The sequence below is a fragment of the Lingula anatina genome, chromosome 2, assembly GCF_051362555.1.
Source record: "Lingula anatina isolate TDL-2025a chromosome 2, LinAna3.0, whole genome shotgun sequence".
Taxonomy (NCBI): Eukaryota; Metazoa; Brachiopoda; class Lingulata; order Lingulida; family Lingulidae; genus Lingula; species Lingula anatina.
In genome coordinates, this window is record NC_141768.1 from 14,393,269 (window position 1) to 14,413,384 (window position 20,116).

Here is a 20,116-nt window from a genome sequence, read left to right on the forward strand (position 1 = left end):
TCATGTTCATGTTTTTTACAGCTAACAAAATGAATTCCAGTTGCCCATTTGCGGTCATAAAGATATCTTATAAATTTCTTCATCTTTTAGATTTAATACAAAGCATCAAATAATACATCGGTGGAATGGCGCTGTGTTGTCTTCTGGGGTCTAGCTAGCAATGAAATGGATTAAATCTCGTCTCTGAAGTTTAATTGCTAGGCCCCTGCAGGGCTGGCGGGTTGTAGGCAGGGAGACCATTATGGGACTAGGTGGCCTTGCTTTCAAGTGGGTCGCCATATTTGATCTGGGGATCAGTTAGTCCGCGGATCAAACTGTTCTGAATGCGGCCTATGAAGCTACTAAGAGCTTTCCCTTGCCCTAGATAGGATACTAGTTGAGTGCATATCAACACCCAGGGCATTCAATTATCAGTGCCTTATAAAATGTGACATATTTGTTTCATTTTTCTAATGTTATGTATTCTTATCTCATTATACCTTAATAAGGGTTTGTCTTTTGACCAAAAAAGTAGCTCCCCCATCCACATTGATACATATTAGTATAAAAATGTTTAAGACCATCTATATAAAGAGTATAAATACAAAGATAAACACAGATGACGTTATTTGCATTACATTTTAGGAATGCCAATTAAGGCTCAAATTAAATGGCATAATTATGTACAGCAGCAGTATTTGGTGCACTGACTGATAAATCAGTCAGATACAGCTTTCCATCCAAATATAGCACTATACTGAGTAGTTGTACTTCTTTTGTGTAGCTCTTTGCATGTTTCTGAACCCCTTTTTTATGTGACTGATCAGTGTTGGTGCGTCCAGGAGAACAATTCCACCAGGGATGACCACCAGTAATGTTAGGGCTAACGTCCCAATACCCACAGCACCAGGAGCTTCAAGGGGCTGTGCTGCATGCTTGGATCTTCTTTTCATCAAAGTTATGGGTACTGGTGAGAAATAAAATATCATTTATGTGAAGAATTTTAATTTAATTTACTTAAGTTTGCTTTTCAAACTAGTTTAACAAGAATGAGAACTTTGATCTTAAAAAAGTTGAATATTACTCGGGGTATTTACCTCTTCAAATTGGCACTGGAATTGATAGTAATTATTAGTTTTATTATTTTGTATATGTATGCCTCAATTCCAGCCCTGTGTGGAAATAAATTCTTTGTTTTCACTACTGAACCAAAACTTTTGCCAAGCTCATTAGTGTCTCAATTACAAATTAGCAACACAACATTGTACATGTAACTTTTCTGTAATGCGGTTTTAGAGAAGTGTCTCCTCAACTGTTGTGAAATTGGGAAAGATAGATGAGTATATTTCTGCAAACATGTTGTAATATAGTTTATCTACCTTCCAAGCAGGCAGTAGGAAGTATTTTGGTCCAGTGTCCAGTTGGTCTACAAGTTGTAGTCCTTGACAGTGAACCATCAGGAAAAGTGGTGTTATCAAGACAAGATGCTTTGACAACTGTTCCTGGTGCTGTCTTAGTGGTGTTTACAACAGCATTGCTGGGGATGCCAAAGGGAGGACAGGGGAGTGGAACTGAAAATATTACATAGATTGGTAAGTGGTAGGTATGAAATCTTGGTCTCAGTATAACAGATATTGGCTATTTGGACAGCAAAATAAATATCTTTGCCCATCATAATATTTATATATGTGCATGCAGGTTTTTAAAAATAAAGAGCACTTAAATGTAAATAGTACTTCAATACTTGGTTCATCTTCTTTGCTTGCTTGTTTTGTTTTGTTTCTTGTACATGTACGTTGTACTTTTATAGTAGCAGTACAGTAAAGTGGTAAACTTTGGTACCAGGCATTTCCCTCTTAAATAGTAAAATAACATGCCCCACACACCCATGTGGTTAAAAGCCAACCTACCCCAGTCACAGTGTCCAAGTCCACTGACATTCCATTTTCCGGAATCCGATCCACATTCTATAACAACACTAGTTCTGTTATTAGGAAAAGCATACCCATTCCAGCATGTGTACTGTATCTCTGTTCCTCCTGGTATATGCGTGAAACCAAATTGCTCAGTCACATTACTAACTGTTGAATCAGCATGTTCAATAGTGAGAAGGTCTTTACTTGAGCATGTGCGCTTACACTGTATTGCATTGTGAACACTCCAAGTTCCGTTTTGCAGACACTCAATGGCAAAAGTGCCAGGCCCATCAGGGTCAGGCAAAGCATAGCTTTTGTTGCAGGAATAGATTACTTCATCACCAATGCTGCACAGTGCTCTGGTTGATTCATTAATAAACGTGTTTGGAAAGTAAGGCGGGTCTTCACATACGCAAGCAGAAAAATTATGTACAATAGTATCATTTGTCATATTGTGGGGCATAATAGTAGTGGCTGAAAAAGCTGTGGTTGTATTAGTTGCATTGTTTGAGGAATTATACATTTGTGTTGATGGTCCAAGCTTGCCAGTAAAAGCTGGAGTCCCAATAGTTAAATCAGAAGTAGATGTGTACCCTGTAGTAAATCCATTCTCATCAGTTGTTGGATATGGAGTAGATGTAAAATTTGAAAGTCTTGTCAATGCAGCACTTTGTGTGGAAGGATCATAAGCAAGAGCTGATGACAGTACTTTTGTAGTTGTTACATTGGTCAGTTCACTGGTCAGACTTACAGTTGATGTGTACGTTTGTGATGATTGTGAGAATTTTGTTTCTGGTGTTCCATGTTCTTTGGTATTGAGAATGTCAATACATGTTGTTAGGTTTGCGTCCAATGTTGCATTCCACTCCCCATTCTCAGTACACTGAAAGGCATAATGATCTGTGAGATTTTCAAATTGGTATCCATTTTGACAGCGTATCACCACAACTGAATTTGGAAGGAATCGATTATCAGTTGTTGAAAACATCACAGATTTTACTTGGTCAATCATTGTATTTGCTGGTAGTGATACCATATCACATGTGACTGCCCTATCACAGGCATCAGGCAGATTTGTTGTATTCCACCATCCTCCAAATTGGCAAACAAGGTTTTTACTCCGGGAACCATCACTGAAAGCTGACCCATCCAAACATTTGTATGTGACAGTTTTTCCAGGTGGAAATTCGTCTTCATCTGCTGTGAGAAATGCCAAACCTACTGAAGGAGGAGGTTTGCAGTGGATTTCTGCAACAAACAATATGAAGGAATAATAATAATGCCCTTTATTCATGCAATGCAGACAAATTCAAATCATGTTGTTGTTGACATTGGGCTTCGACATGATAAATGTATAAATTTGCATGTCATCTCGTGATTTTTCTCAATATATCAAGAATTGTCAACCAAGAAATGACTTTTTCCCTTTTTTACTTTATGAAACCATTTGTATGTACAAAAGTAAACATCTTTGCTCAGTTTCTCAATTATTATACATTAAGTTGAAACAATAAGCTGTAAAGTGTATATAGAGAATGGATCCCCTTGTGGGAGAAAAGCAATGCATGGTAGTTACAGTGCAGGGAAGTGTTGATGCAGGGACGTAGAAAAAGATGTAACTGAGATGAGGGTATCTCTAAAAGTTTTTTTTTTACAAAATTAATCCTACCTGTACAATTTGGCATGGTTTGTGAAGTCCAACTACCATCTTCCATGCAATGATAATACCAGAACATTTTATTTGAGTTTTCATACTTGTATCCATATTCGCATGTAAAAACCAGATAATCACGATAGCGAAAATCCACAACACTGGTATTATAGTTATCATAGTTATGGCGGCTATAGCCAGCGTGGAAAACACCATTCAACACTGAGTATCTGTAGACATAGCTTTTGTAACCTGGCTTAGGTAGCTCTGGACAAGGAATTGCTAGAATACAAGTGATTTATATTCTTTTCAAACAGTGTGATGTCTTGCAGTGATTATGGTAGCACACCTTTGACAAATGCACTTAAATAGGTAAGACACATTAAGTCCTAATTACTACATGTCAGTCTCAAGTTTAGTTGTTGAAATATTATTTAACACATTAAACAATATTCACTGGAAGCACATTTGTATTAAAATGAGTCTAAAATCACAGTAAGACATGTAGACAAGTGTTCTACGCAATTATGGTAAGCTATGATAATGGACTCACTATAGAATATCATTGGTCTGTCATACAGACTTTTATTTAATTAAAAAAAAACAATATATACATTTACTTACTAAAGTTTTAGTGAAAATAATCATTAACTTCAATTGGAATATATATATAATGTTTATGAATCAACTAATTTTGGTCTTGTTCCAAGAGCATTATCAGGCTGAATCCACACAGGGCATTGGGAATTGACGGGGGCGTCTCGATAGTCCGAAGGTTCATTGGTCCGAAGGTTCATTGGTCCGAAAAGTGGTAACATTTTCATCGATTTTTTAATCAAGGGTTCATTGGTCCGAAGGTTCTATAGTGAACATTCGGACCAATGAACCTTCGGACTATTGAACCTTCGGACTATCGCTACGGCCCCGAATTGACCTGTAAATGATTCCCACTCAGGCTAGCAATCTATTGGCAGAATGCCCTGGTTATAGAAGGGGAGGGGGTGCAGCTGGTATCCCTGGTTATTTTTCAAGGTGGGGTCCAGTTGACGGATGTACACGTAAATTGTTTCCTTGACTTTCTGCCTGATCCATTATTGCTCTCCAACTAGAATATTGGTGTTTTTAACTGAGGCAATTATTTCTGCCACTGGGATAGTTTTTGATGTTATTGCAAAGTTGAGCTCTTTCACCAGGATCTATCCTTCATCGTCACTGATCTATTTCTTGCTTAGGTTGACAATCCATATACTTTCATCTTTATTGTCTGTGTGTCATTCTATTTCGTATAAAAATATCGGTCAGTCTTAAATGAGATATGCTTGCGCATGCGTACTCAGTTAGCTTGTGACATGCGGCTGGGTAGTCAGCCTGAAAATAGATGCGATCTATTTCTATCAGAATTATAATCTAAAACAAACGTAGTTTGTTTGCTTAAGTTGGAAACATTTTTGCAACGGAGTTGCAATCTTTTATGCGGCATATATATTGATCTGTAACGTAGTTACACATTGTAGGCTACGAATCATTTGTGTGCCAAACTTATTTTCAATATGGCGGCCGAAAGCACGTGTAGTGCTGTTTTACCGGGCCTTTCAAAACCCGCAATAGATACATGTAAGAATAGCGAGGACGTTAAAGCAAAGAAAGTAAAAACTAGAACAGGAAAGGGGAAACTAGACGACAAAGCAAAATCTAGTCATAACAGTGATGAATATTTAACTATAATGAAAAATATACAAGAAACTGTGCAGAGACAGGAAACGAACATTAATAGCGTCGTGGGACGCATAGATACTTTAGAGAAACAGTACCTGTATCACGATGAATATTGTGAGGAGAATTATGACTTTGATGAACAGTATGATGAAAGATTGGAGGATGAAACATGCCCGGAGGCAGGTACTAGTAGCACAAACAGATTTGATGATATGACGAAGAGATATAAATTAATAGAGTATACAGACGTGGAAGTTGACAGTGTGTTGGCGAGTAGTGTCAATGATTTGTTCACCAATGGGATAGTAGATCATTCAAAGTATACAGAACTTACCAAAGATGAAAATAACTCACGGCCAAAAAACTGTGAAAGTTTGGTGATAGTCAAAACCAATAAAATGGTATGGAACATTATTCCTCAATATGCCAAAACAAATGATAAGAAGTTACAGGATGTTCAAATGTCAGTTGTAAAAGCAGCTACGTTGATGACTAAAGGAATAGACAAACTGGCTAAGTTAGAAACAGGAAATGATACGAGTGAAGGGCTTGGAAAACTCATTGATATGTTCAATGACAGTATTGCTTTGCTTGGTCATGCCAATACACAGATTAACTGTTTTAGAAAGGATTTGTTAAAACCAAACCTCAAGCCAGAGTACAAACCTTTGTGCAATCATAACATTCCGTGCACAACTTTTCTCTTTGGAGATGATATTACCAAATCTGCAAGGGAAGTGGAAGATTCTGCGAAAATGAGTTATAAAATGATGCAGAGTAGAATGGGCTTGGATTATAGAAACCGCCCATACCAAAGGGGCCCATGATTCAGGGGACGCATGAGAGGAAGGTACAATCGTGGCCGAGGAAGTTCTTCCCAGAGGGGTGCACATGCAGATTCAAAAAACTTCTCATGGCAAAGCAGCCAGTGGGATCAGAACAGATACTAGAGGTGAGACATAAATTTCAAGCTGGTAGATTGCATTTGTTTGTAGATGAATGGAGAAAATTGACCAGTGACCCATATATCTTGGATATAGTACAAAATTGTCATATAAATGTTGATACCAACATTGGATTTCAAAACTTAAATGATATGGTGAAATATAGGTTTAACACAGAAGAAACAATTATAATCAGGAAAGAAATTTCTAAACTACTTGATCTTGGTGTTATTAAGAAAGTTCAAAGTGTACCGGGGCAGTTTTTATCTCCTATTTTTGTACGCCCTAAAAAGAATGGAGAATACAGAATGATATTAAATCTTAAGAAGCTGAATCAACACATTCCCTATGAACATTTTAAAATGGACACTTTTGAAAAGGCATTGACCTTAGTGACAAAAGGATGCTTCCTAGCATCAATTGATATAAAGCATGCATATTATAGTGTGAAAATAGCAGAAGAACAGCAAATTCTTTTTCGATTTGTTTGGGAAGGAAATATCTATCAATACACATGCCTTGCAAATGGCGTTTCTGAAGGGCCCAAAATATTTACGAAATTATTAAAGCCTGTATATGCAAAATTGAGAAGTCTTGGCCATTCTAGTTCAGGATTTATTGATGACAGTTTATTGTGTTCAGATAATTACCTTGAATGTGTTGAAAATATAAGATGCACAAAACATCTAATGGAAACACTTGGTTTTATAATCAATGCAGATAAGTCTGTCCTTATTCCCCAACAATCATTGTTGTTTTTGGGAAATATAATTGATTCTGAAAGTATGACGGTGACTTTACCTAAAGATAAAATGGATCACATTGTACAGCAGTGTAAAATGCTTATCATTAAAACAGAAGCAAAAGTAAGACTAGTAGCTAAAGTGATTGGAATTATAGTTTCAACATTCTCAGCTGTTGAATATGGTAAACTCCATTATAGAGAACTTGAAAAGCAGAAGATAAGTGCTTTAAAAAGCAACAATGGAAATTATGATGCTATGATGCACATTACAATTAGTATGAAGCAAGAATTACAATGGTGGATGGAAAATGTCCACTTGCAAAGAAGGAAAATTGACAAAGGAAATGTTGACATATTGTATACTGATGCATCCAAATTAGGCTGGGGTGCTCATTTGGAGGGTCAAAAAATTGGTGGTAGATGGTTTCCAGAAGAAGCTAACCTTCATATAAATGCTTTAGAGTTACTAGCAATATTATATGCATTGCAGTCTTTTACATTTAGATTTGAAAATAAACATGTAAAGATCATGAGTGATAATATTACAGCATGTGACTATATTCAGAATATGGGTGGAATTAAATCTTATGATTGCAATAACATAGCAAAAAAGATTTGGCATTGGTGTATCGAGAAAAATGTTTGGCTCACCTGTGTCCATGTGCCAGGGAAAGATAATGTAGATGCTGATAATGCTTCTAGGAAGTTTAATGAACGTTTAGAATGGAAGTTGAATGAGAATGTATTTCAAAAGATATGTGAAAAATTTGGAAATCCATTTATTGATCTTTTTGCCTCTAGATTAAATGCGCAAGTTGAAAGATATTGTTCATGGCAGGCAGACCCCTTTGCTTGGGGTATTAATGCATTTACTTATGATTGGGGAACACTGAATTATGTTTATCTGTTTCCACCTTTCAGTTTGCTGGGTCATTGTATCCAGAAGATTCGCAAAGACAAAGCCAGGGGTATTATAGTGGCTCCTGTATGGCCAACACAGATATGGTTTGCAAAGTTGATGGAATTACTTGTGGAAAACCCAATAGTCATTCAAAAGAAAAAAGGTCTGCTAACTTTACCAGGGAACAAGCTCCCAGTGGAACATCCTCTTATGGACAAGTTGAAACTCATTGTATGCAAAGTATCAGGGAACAGTTTAGAGAACGAGGCCTTTCTGAGCAATCAACCCACATACTTATGTCATCTTGGCGTACAGGGACAAAGAAACAATACAACGTGTTCATTAAACGCTGGTTCAAATACTGTGGTGAAAGGAAAATTAATTCAATTTCACCACATGTGGAAGAGGTGATAGAATTTCTTACAAAACAGTTTAATGATGGCTTAGCTTATGACAGTTTAAATACAGCAAGAGGTGCTATTTCATCAATGGGTATTCAAATTGATGGAGTTTCAGCAGGGAGTCATCCATTGGTGATAAGATATATGAAAGGCATTTATAATTTGAGGCCACCAAGACAACGTTATGCTCAAATTTGGGATGTTAATAAAGTTCTGGTTTTCTTAAGGAAACTTTCACCAGTAAAGCACTTGACTTTGAAGGATCTGACTTTAAAACTTACAATGCTCATGGCATTGACTTTAAAACTTACAATGCTCATGGCATTAATTAATGCCACACGTGTACAAACATTGCATTTAATTTCTGTTGTTGATATGAAAAAGTTGAGTTCAGAGTTTGTGTTTCAGTTATGTGGTTTACTGAAGCAAAGTAGACCAGGTTTTAATTCATCACATATTGTGTTTAAAGCTTACCCTCCAGATAGGAGGTTGTGTGTTTATACTGTTTTAAAAGAGTATATAGCTCGTACAAAGACATTGCGTAGGCATAATGTTGATAAAAATTTGCTTATAAGTTATATGAAACCTTATAAACCTGTTCAAAGAGATACGATTTCTAGATGGATCAAAGTTGTAATGACAAAATCGGGAATAGACACTACTTTATTTGGTGCTCACAGTGTGAGAGCTGCTGCTGTTTCAAAGGCAAAAATGAATTCTGTGCCAGTGACAGATATTTTGAACAAAGCTGGTTGGAGTACTGAAAAAACATTTGCAAAATTCTATGAGAAACAAATCGAGGATAAAGCTACCACATTTGAATATGGAATTTTAAAAAGGAAGTAATGAGCATATTCATATACTAGTATATATACTGGCGTGTATAGGTTTACATGAGTATCTGTTGATGATTTGTTGAAACTGTTCTAAACGATATTTTAAGCTGAAATAAAGGCCATTGAATACTGGTTTATTGATGTTTGTCACATTTTACTTTAAAGTCTCATTTAAGACTGACCGATATTTTTATACGAAATAGAATTTAAAATTAAACGAGACTTACCTTGGTTAAGTCGATGTTTGATTGTAATTCTGTGAGTGTAAAAATGAGGGAGGGCTTAAATGCCACCCTCCCCACCCAGCTTACTCAGTAATATAATTCCAATGTAATCAGCTCACAGATATATAAATATAAATATAAATATAAATAAAATGTTCTTTAAAAAAATGTGAAAACATCAAGCTTTAAAGGCTGAGTACGCATGCGCAAGCATATCTCATTTAAGCCCTCCCTCATTTTTACACTCACAGAATTACAATCAAACATCGACTTAACCAAGGTAAGTCTCGTTTAATTTTAAATTTTCTCTGTTTGTTTGTTTGTTTGTTTGTTTGTTTGTTGACCAGCTTCTCAAATTTCTCCATCTATAACCAGGTCATCCTGCCAATTACTAATTGTTCACAGTTCTACAAATACCCAATGACCTAGCTGTGGGCATTCAGCCTGACCGTGCTCTTGAGATAAATCAGCTAAACCTATGTGCAGCTGTTTCGTAAACATTTTGTTTCAAAGCATGGACATAATTGTGTCCATGTTCCAAAGTAAGTGGTTATTATCACTTAACCAAATCCTTGAAACCATTGACAATCTAATACAAAATCTAAAAAAAGTTTTATATTATTATAGGTCAAACCTGTGCACACCATCTCTGCATCAAACTGAATTGTCCAACGACTATTACCCAAGCACGTTGCTGGTGAACTGTGGATAGATCCTGTGGAATTAAAGCCATCAGCACATATTAAATCTACAGTGCTTCTTACTGGATATTCGTATTGTGTTATGCTTGTGTTATACACATATCCATTTGGTGGTTGGTAGCATGGAATTTCTGGAATATAACATGCTGGGTTGATTGCCTTCAAAGTGTAATACTCTAAAATACTTTAAACTTTCAAGATATGTTTTGTACACAGTCTGTAGATTCCTAAACCTAGATTACATTTGGCATGTGATGTCAGCTGCCTCAAAATCTCTTTTCGTGCAGCATCTTAACTGACACAGATGGTGGCAGTGCAAGATCATATGGATTAACAGCCTCCATATGGCCTCTACCATTTGGTCAAGCTCCTAACCCCAAAGCCTGTAGCATTATTGTACATAACATTGCACAGCACATAATGAAAATGTAATCACCATAGCCTCTAGCCACGTACAATGTCATAACAATCGAAAGGAAAATCGTATATGATTTCATCTTACAGCATCCATGGCAAATGTAATTTAGGCTTTACTTAAGATGAATGTGATCTTTTAATGTTTGACCCTTTCTAAATACATCCAATTAATTTCACATGAACAGAACTTATGCATGTACTTTACATATATTATTAATGTCAAATGAATGCCATTTGATACTTACTGAAAAAAAGTTATTTGTTTTGATATTGCAAAATAGCTGTTTGTAGTGTCAAAGGACATATAATAATCATTTGAAAGTTAACTTTCAATATATATTTCATATATATGAATCATACCTAATAAGTTGTATGTATTTTTAATGTCAAATATGTAAAATTTTTTTCATTTATAATTTTCCTACTAATTATTCAAACTAATTCATTTTTTCTTACCAACACAACCATCTTGGATGATTGGTGACCATTCACCCTCTTCACTGCAGGTTACTGTTTTCCTTTTTGTCCTTCTGTCAAACTGATGATTGGAAATACAACTGTACTCTAGAGTGCTGCCATACCAATATATTCCGCCCGTAGCATTCAATGTCGTGTTTGCCAAATTAAGGGGAGGTGGACACTGCACACCTGTGTAGCAATGAGCAGATGGGTACATCAGATATACGAGTTGTGTGAAACAAGATACATTTTTCAGAAAACTTTTAATGTGTTGAGTTTTTAAATAGTAGCACAGTGTAGCAGTGATGGTAATTAAATAATGCATATACATACCTATTTCTTCAATAGTTTTAAGCCCATTATTGAATTTTTATGAAAGTACCTTCATACTTATTGTTTACAAATGCAAAATGATCCTTACGCAAGCAATCTTGAACGTGTCCCACCCAACTCCATCCTATTCCACACAGAATAGAAAAAGACTTATTTCCATTTTGAAGTCTGTAACCTTTGTGACAGGTATAATTTACTATTGACCACAATGGTATTGGTTCCCTCATGCCAGGATCCGAGATATTGGTATAATTATATATTTCTGTCCTCATTGTAGAATTATATATTTCCTTTGTTGGAGAATTGGTACTGTTCAAATTCAGGAAGTATGTAAAATTGTCAGTAATGTTGCAAATATCTGATGTCAAAAAGCTATTGTTTCTAAACAGCATTGAACTGTTCAACATGAAAATATTGGTAAAGTTGTGGCTGCCCGTATTAACAAGCTCGTCCAGTGTATGGTTGCTGTTTGAAACCAATGGGATATTTGTACAGCCTCCTTCTGAAAATAAAATTGGATGTTATGACATGGCACTGACAGTTATTTTGGTCAACAGAATGATAAACATGTAGATTCTACACTATAGGAACAGTTGGTACTCACATTGGGGCTGTATTTAAGGGCTTTTTCCCAATGAGACTATATATGGGTCTATGTAGGTTGATCCAACTCTGTGGGGACACTCCTTGAATGCAATCAGATTAAGAGATAAACATGCCTCCTGGCATTGAGTAGAATACAGGAAAGCTGGTGATAATGTGAGTACATTGGAAACAAGAGAAGGCATGTTTATCTTTGAATCTGATTGCATTCAGCATGAGTCCCGTAGATCGAGTTTGCTCAATCTATGTATACAGATAGTTTCATTGGGAATGACTCGAGCCCTTGGGTTAGACATATCTGTCACCAGATAATATTTCCATTAAACAAAAGGTGTTCACTCCTTAGGACAAGTATGTATTTGATACATATAAGTTTTGGAACTATTTTTAATGAATTGCCAAGTTAATTACCTAGCTGCAATTCAGAACTCAAAACCCAGGTGAAATTTGCACATGTAAAGGTTTGAGTGCTAGGTGGCAGCATATACCAGTTGTTCATCGCTACAGTTGTACCAAGAGGGTATGGTCCAGTGTGTACAGCATTGCTAGGTAACACAACCTCACAGTCTTCTGGTGCCAGATTTGGGGGTAGTGGAAGAGGATCACAAGTAGAAAATGAAACTGAAAACAAAAATGACAACTTATTTTTACACTAAAAAATTACTGATGGTATCTCAAAGTTCAGAGATTTTAAAAGTATCTTCACTAATTTCCAGCATAACATCCTCCTAGAAGAATGGCAGTTATATTGACATAAAAGTCAGTGTTTACTACAAATAAATTACTATATGCCATGGCTATCTTCAGTTACAACATCTCTCCCTCTTTCTTTCCATCTGTGTCATGTTTGCTGTTGAAGCTTTGATAAAGATTTGTTAGTGAACCCTTTCTCTGTCTCTATTACGCAAACACACGCCAAACATGCTCAAGTACAGGGATACAGGCAGAGATTGAATTTTCATATTAATATAGCCTTAAAACACCCATCTGAACCTGCACTGAATCTTTCTTGCTTTCTCAACTTCTCTCAATGTCTTTTAAATATGCCTACATGCTGCCCTTCTTTGCATGCATGCATGCACAGTCCTGTAACATGTAGTTACCTGTTTTCTCACAGACAAATCTCTCCTTATGACTACACTTCCTATCAGCCCAGTAATGCCATCCACCATTGTTGTCACCAAGAGTCCGGTATGCAGCACATTGAGCATCCTCTCTATAGTCACAGGGGCAAATGTGGTCATAAATTAAGTCAGTCCCGTCTGCCCAGTGGTCAACATGCCCTGCTCCCCCCTTTCTTTCCAGTCCTATCCAGTATTCCTCATCACTCCTATTGTTTAAAGGGGAAAGTAGTTGCAGTGATTGGTGGAGTGAGTCAGCTGAGTTGCTCAGACTTTTTACCAAAACATTAAAATACCATGATTATTGAAATCTGTATGCAATAAAGGTATGTTTTGTACATCATACATGTAATAACATTCACCATGGGTCAAAATTTATCAAACTTTATTCTGGAACTGACAATATTGCATAATCACTTACAGTATTGACACCATGGCATTTTGAAGTTCCTTTGTTTTTGGCATAGCTATGATTCCACCAATTCTATCACACTCCTGCACAGCCTTATCGTATGTCATCTTTAGGCTCCCAGAATGTCTATAACACCTGCTGACTGCTGGTATGTAAGTCCAACCACTATCACAAAGGGGCTGTGCTGGAGTTACAGTCATCTTAGCTTTAATATAAGAAACATATTGTCAATTTTGTACCAGATTTATTATTTTGTGTAATTGTTGCCCATGCTTGCAAATTGATAGATAAGATTGATGAACCTAAAAACTACAGAAAAGACTTAAAGAAATCACACCATTGGGAACCCTTTTTTTTTTTGTCTTGCTTCAGTGTTCAACGGGACTCCAGAACAAACTCAGTAAGCTTTGTTGTGACTTTGGAAACCGTGAACAACATTACATGTCCAAGATGGCCACAAATTTCTTTACAAATTATTAATGAACTACTATATGATAAAATCTGTGTAACATCCTCTAGCGCTTTGATATGTAGATAATTATTTAACGATAAATAAGCCTTGGAGTGTTTATTTCAGTCTGACATGAATGGAAAATGACCTTACCTGCAGTGGTACCTAACATGTACCTACGCCTATAAAGAGCGGCATACCCGACCAACTGATCAAGTTAGAAAATTATATAGTTCTTATATAATTTATGTTGATGATGATTTAAGATGGAAAATGTTAATTTTTGACGCAATAAAATTTATGGAGTTAAAATTTATTTCAGGTCGATGTCAAAAATCTGCCATTTGGCCCATGCCAATAATAGAGTCTATTTATTTTCAGTACGTGGATAGCCATCGTAGACGAGATTCTCTAGGCACGAAACTTATATATTTCTGAAGGCTACATCATCTCTATAGGATTATTATTTATGTAGACTTATGTAATTTATCTTCTGTTTCAGATATAGCGATCATTGTCAAGTTGGACCAATAAACGCTTAACGACAAATAGTACAGTGTACTTATTTATGATCGCTATCCCGTACCTGACAACATGCCGGCGGTCCAGTGCCCAATAGAAGGCTGTGACTACACCACAGATGACCTTGATGCCACTATCGTAGCAGCCCTACTCACCACACACAGCTCTGTTCATACCAACGCTCACGTTACTGCAGCCAAAGTGGAGAAAGTCAAGCGGCCCACAATATCAGCCTGCGGTACCAGCAAAGAGTGGTCATACTTTCAGTCCAGATGGACAGAATATGCTGATGCAACAAAGATAGCTGGCAAAGACAGGGTTATCCAATTGCTGGAATGTTGTGATGACCCCTTGCGAAAAGACCTAACTAGGACAGCAGGTGGGAGCCTTGCAAACAAATCTGTTGATGAGGTGATGGCCGCAATCAAAGCATTAGCTGTACGCACAGAGAACACAATGGTGGCTAGAGTGACACTACAGAACATGCGCCAAGACAGAGATGAACCTGTCCACAACTATGGAGCCCGTCTAAAAGGCCAGGCAGGAGTATGCAACACTGCTGTAAGCTACATGGAGGAGATGACCCGTGATGTTCTAACCCGTGGATTAGCAGACTCTGAGATCCAAATAGACCTTTTAGGGGAAAAGAACCAGGACATGACATTGGAGGAAGTCCTCCAATTTGTGGAAGCAAAAGAAGCAGGGAAGCGCTTTGATCACGCTTACAAGAATCCCAAGCAGCTGAGGCCATCGGTAGCACTTACCGACGCAAGAAAAAAGAGACCCCCACCCCTGCTGAAAAACCACCCCAGGACCCCTGTGGCTACTGCGGAAAAACTGGCCATGGCAAGGCTGCTCCTCTACGTATTCGTAAGAGAGATTGCCCCGCCTTTGGGCACAAATGCCAGACTTGCACACGATACCACCACCTTGAAATAGTGTGCCGTAGCAAAGACAAACCCAAGCCGAGCCAGAAGACTACTTCCTGTCATGAGGCAAATGACTGTGAAGGCGCAGTCTTTGAATCGCTCTGCTCTGTCACCATCACAACACAACATACGAAAGGCAGGGCCATTGCTTTAGATCATCATATCTATGATCAATTGAATGACACGTGGGTGCAAAGAGCTTCCAAACCACAACCGTTCGTCAACCTTAGAATCACGGTCTGTGCAGATGATGACAGAGAGCTAGGCTTCAGCCTTCTATCCTCAGCCACACCAATAGAACATCCCTCAATGGCTGACACTGGTTGTCAGAGCTGCCTTGCTGGCATTAAGGTAATCCAACGTCTAGGCCTGAAGCGACAGGACCTGATCCCAGTCACTATGAAGATGCACACTGCTGTCAACAATGGCATCAGCATTCTCGGAGCAACTATACTTCGCTATGCTGGGAGGGGCCCATCTGGCAAACTGGTGGAAACAAGACAGATGACATATGTCACCGACAGCTCTGACAAGCTCTTTATCAGCAGGGAGGCATGTATTGCACTTGGCATCATACCAAAGACCTTCCCGACTGTGGGTGCATATCACATGTCGCAGTGTGCGTCCGTGTTCCCTGACATTACCCTTACAGCTCGTGGCGCTGATGCCCAACACACATGCACTTGCCCCAAACGTCAACCAACTCCCCCGCCTCCAACCAAGCTGCCTTTCCCTGCAACGGAACAGAATCGTGGGCGACTGAAGGAATACCTTCTGGACTATTACAGGTCCAGTACATTTAATACATGTGATCATCAGCCATTGCCCCTTATGGACAGCCCTCCAATGAAATTGATGGTAGACCCTTCTGCGGCACCAGTAGCCTATCACACTCCAATACCAGTCCCACTTCACTGGCAGGAAGAAGTGAAAGCAGGACTTGACCAAGATGTCAGACTAGGGGTCATAGAACCAGTCCCAATTGGCGAGCCAGTCACCTGGTGCCACCGTATGGTTGTATGTGCGAAGAACAATGGCAGGCTACGCCGCACAGTTGATCTACAGGCTCTGAATGCACATGCTACACGAGAGACCCTCCACACCCCTTCTCCTTTTCACCAAGCCAGGGTTGTGCCCCAAGGCAAGAAAAAGACAGTTCTGGATGCTTGGAATGGATACCACAGTGTACCCATTCGTGAGGAGGATCGCCATCTCACAACGTTTATCACACCCTGGGATAGATACCGATACAAGGTTGCTCCCCAAGGGTACATTGCTTCAGGTGATGGGTATACCAGGAGATACGACGAAATTGTCTCGCACATCACCAACAAAACCAAATGTGTCGATGATGTCCTACTTTGGTCCAGCTCAATAGAGGGGAGTTTCTTCAAAGCCGTGGAGTGGTTAGACATCTGTGGTAGACATGGCATCACCCTGTACCCAGAGAAATTTGTTTTCGCACAAGATGAGGTTGAATTTGCAGGATTTGACATTACCCTGGACAGTGTCAAGCCCAGTTCCAAGTACCTTCAGGCCATCTTAGACTGTCCCACCCCTCGAAACATCACTGATGTGCGATCATGGTTTGGTTTGGTCAACCAGGTATCATATGCCTTCAGCATGGCAGACAAAATCCTTCCCTTTAGATATCTTCTTCAACCTGGTACCCCCTTCAGATGGGATGAGGATCTCAACAGTCTCTTCAAAGAATCCAAGGCTGTCTTCTCCAAGGAAATTGAAGAGGGGGTCTGAATATTTGACAAGTCCAGGCCCACATGCCTTGCAACTGACTGTTCCAAAAATGGAATTGGGTTCTGGCTCCTACAGAAATATTGCTCTTGCCAGCCTATCCAACCATTCTGCTGCCCATCTCGATGGAAGATTACTCTTGTAGGCAGCCGTTTCACCCACTCTGCTGAATCGTGATATGCCCCCATCGAGGGTGAAGCCCTAGCTGTTGCTGATGCTCTGAACAAGACAAGGTACTTTGTCCTTGGATGTCATGACCTCATCATTGCAGTTGACCACAAGCCATTACTGAAGGTCTTTAGCTGTTGGTCCCTTGATGATATCAACAACCCCCGCCTAAGAAACTTGAAGGAGAAGACCCTCAGATACCGCTTCCAGATGGTACATATACGTGGGGTCAAACACCTTGCTGCAGATTGCGTATCTCGTCATCCCACAGGAGATCCAGATAAGCTCCCACTCCCTGAAGACGTTGCTACTGTCAGCCAACATCACCCTCTGTCTCAAATCCGATCCCCTGCCCCCAGTCACATCCCCATGGAGGAAAACATGATCTCTGCACTTACGTCCTCTCTGGCATCCATCACCTTGAAATCAGTGACCTGGAACAGAGTACGCACAGCAACCACAAGTGATGCAGATATGGCTATGCTAGTCGACTTAATAACCTCAGGTCTGCCAGAGAGCCGCCAAGAGTTCCCCATCAAGCTTCGCGAGTATTATCAGTTCAAGGAGGACCTCAGCACAATCGACGGAGTTGTGTTGTATAGAGACCGTGTAGTCATCCCACCTGCATTAAGGCAAGACGTCCTCTCTACATTGCACAGTGCCCATCAGGGGATCTCCTCTATGATAACCAGAGCTGAGTCCTCAATCTTCTGGCCTGGCATTACACCGGATATAGTATCCACCAGAACAGGTTGCAACCACTGCAACCGCATGACCCCCTCCCAACCGAGTGCCCCTCCGACACCACTGATATATCCTGACTACCCATTCCAGTGCGTCTGTGCTGACTACTTCCACTACATGGGTAATAACTACCTTGTCATTGTTGATCGGTATTCCAACTGGCCGATTGTGGAGAGAGCATCCCAAGGAGCGGCTGGCCTGATAGCTTCTCTTCGACGGACCTTTGTCACCTTTGGCATTGCCGATGAGCTATCCTCAGATGGGGGACCGGAGTTCACATCAACTGCCACCAAGAAGTTTCTTTCTGATTGGGGTGTACATCATCGTATGTCATCAGTAGCCTTTCCCCATAGTAACTGCCCTGCTGAAGTTGGGTTAAGACAGTAAAACGCCTCATCACAGACAATACCAGCCCCAATGGTGACCTGGACACCGACAGCTTTCAGCGTGCTATGCTTCAGTACAGGAACACCCCAGACAGAGACACTAAACTCTCACCGGCAATGTGCGTCTTCGGGCACCCCATCCATGATTTCATCCCCATTCCACCGGAAAGATATAAACCACACACCACTTGGCAAGAGACCCTTAAGGCTAGGGAGGAAGCGCTCAGAAATTGCCATATGAAGATGGCAGAACGCCTTACGGAGCACACCAAGAGACTTGTACCCCTTGCAGTAGGGGAGCGTGTCCGAATCCAGAACCAGACAGGCCCTCATCCCCTGAAATGGGACAAGACTGGGACCGTGGTTGAAGTACGGCAGTTTGATCAATATGTTGTGAGAGTAGATGGCTCGGGACGAGTCACATTACGGAACAGGAAATTCCTCCAGCGTTACACTCCTGTCATGCAACCCACACCAATCCAGACCATAGACCGTGATCTTCAGCTTCCGCATGCTACCCCACCACTTGCCAAACTTGCAGCTGATCAGGAGACAAGGAAGGAAATCCCTGGCTCTCCTCCAACACTCCCTGCCAAGGTTGCCACTGATCAGGAGGAACGCAAGGAAGAAATCCCTGGCCTACCTGTAACACCTAAGGCCAAGGCTACCCCACACTCTCATGACACACAAATGCAGTGTGAAACTCCGCCGTCATTGACTGCACCACCCATACCTCAACTGTTCAACACACCCTCACCCGCCACAGATACGCCATCCAAAGGGACCGTCACCCCAAAGCGCCGTCTTTTACCTTTGGGGAATGCATCTCCACCTAGGCCAGTCAGTGTTAGCACACGTGTTTGCACCACTCCACGCCCCAGGACAGTGGATAGTCAACCTGGAATGTCCCAGCCTCTTAATTACCATGGATCAACCTAGACGCTCCACTCGTGCCACTCGACCCCCAGCTTGGCAAAAAGACTATGAACTGTCATAGACATTTGAAATCCTGTGTAGCTGCACACCAATGTTTGCTGTTCCTGTTGTCATTTGCATATTCAGTTTAGCTGTTACTTTGTAGTTTACTTGTTTTCAAACACTAGTGACCTCTCGTGGATCATTGAAACATTTCAGTCTTTCTACTGACTTTGGTTATCAGTGAACCTAGAGACTTGGGGGGAGATATAGGATTATTATTTATGTAGACTTATGTAATTTATCTTCTGTTTCAGATATAGCGATCATTGTCAAGTTGGACCAATAAACGCTTAACGACAAATAGTACAGTGTACTTATTTAATCTCAGCGCACGACTCATCCTGTATATCTTTCTACAGATCACGCTGAGCTGTGGAAGGTGTCCCATGACTGCTAATATTAGTTTTAACCCAGAAGAAAAGAAGTCATGTAAAGAGAGTCCATGCATGTTCATTGACTTACTTTGTTTTCAACCACTACTTAAAAGAATCCCACAATGCAAAATCGACAAAATGACACGCAGCGCATACAACATGAATTGAATTAAGCTGTCCCCTGATGTGACTAATAGATTCTCCAAATCAGAATAACAAAGCCTGAAAATTCCCTGGTCAAATTTTAAATTGTCCTAATTTGCCAAAGTGGCACCAAAGCCATATTTGTTCTAGGGAACAAGTTGGCCCTACACCAAGTAACACCTTCATAGGAATTACAATTTCTGGGGTCCGATATTACCATGAAATCCATGCGTTAAATTAGCACTCCTGTTGATGATTTGTTATATGTACGCTGTGCTTAGGCCTTTTGATAACTTTGCTTTCATGCTT

At 39.7% G+C, this 20,116-nt stretch overlaps 2 protein-coding genes across 3 annotated transcripts; one reads left to right on the forward strand and one right to left on the reverse strand.

Annotated features, from left to right (window-relative positions):
- Positions 1 to 120: 120 nt before the first annotated feature.
- On the reverse strand, positions 121 to 19,329 carry LOC106162668 (uncharacterized). The gene is made up of 11 exons (XM_013540019.2): positions 19,236 to 19,329; positions 13,369 to 13,564; positions 12,930 to 13,156; positions 12,238 to 12,447; positions 11,312 to 11,725; positions 10,888 to 11,079; positions 9,948 to 10,145; positions 3,565 to 3,828; positions 1,890 to 3,143; positions 1,359 to 1,550; positions 121 to 946 (listed from the first exon to the last, which is right to left on the reverse strand). Exons 2-11 carry the CDS (start codon positions 13,557 to 13,559, stop codon positions 732 to 734), a joined length of 3,357 nt encoding a protein of 1,118 aa, XP_013395473.2. The 5' UTR covers positions 13,560 to 13,564; positions 19,236 to 19,329; the 3' UTR covers positions 121 to 731.
- On the forward strand, positions 4,800 to 9,443 carry LOC147763414 (uncharacterized). 2 transcript variants are annotated; one of them, XM_087006563.1, is made up of 2 exons: positions 4,800 to 6,214; positions 7,873 to 9,443. In XM_087006563.1, exon 1 carries the CDS (start codon positions 5,097 to 5,099, stop codon positions 6,087 to 6,089), a length of 993 nt encoding a protein of 330 aa, XP_086862689.1. In that variant the 5' UTR covers positions 4,800 to 5,096; the 3' UTR covers positions 6,090 to 6,214; positions 7,873 to 9,443. The 2 variants fall into 2 exon arrangements, with proteins under 2 accessions (XP_086862689.1, XP_086862688.1); XM_087006562.1 differs by having other exon boundaries at positions 4,806 to 6,214.
- Positions 19,330 to 20,116: the final 787 nt, after the last annotated feature.

Excerpts from the sequence above, each read along its gene's own strand:
- LOC147763414 (XM_087006562.1), top strand. The coding sequence starts at position 6,086 with ATGATTCAGGGGACGCATGAGAGGAAGGTACAATCGTGGCCGAGGAAG. Across the intron at positions 6,215-7,872 it reads GATCAGAACAGATACTAGAG|TTTGCTGGGTCATTGTATCC; the intron begins GTGAGACATAAA and ends TCCACCTTTCAG.
- LOC106162668 (XM_013540019.2), bottom strand. The coding sequence starts at position 13,559 with ATGACTGTAACTCCAGCACAGCCCCTTTGTGATAGTGGTTGGACTTAC. Across the intron at positions 12,448-12,929 it reads ATTTGTCTGTGAGAAAACAG|TTTCATTTTCTACTTGTGAT; the intron begins GTAACTACATGT and ends TTTTGTTTTCAG. Across the intron at positions 3,829-9,947 it reads TGCAGAGATGGTGTGCACAG|CAATTCCTTGTCCAGAGCTA; the intron begins GTTTGACCTATA and ends CTTGTATTCTAG.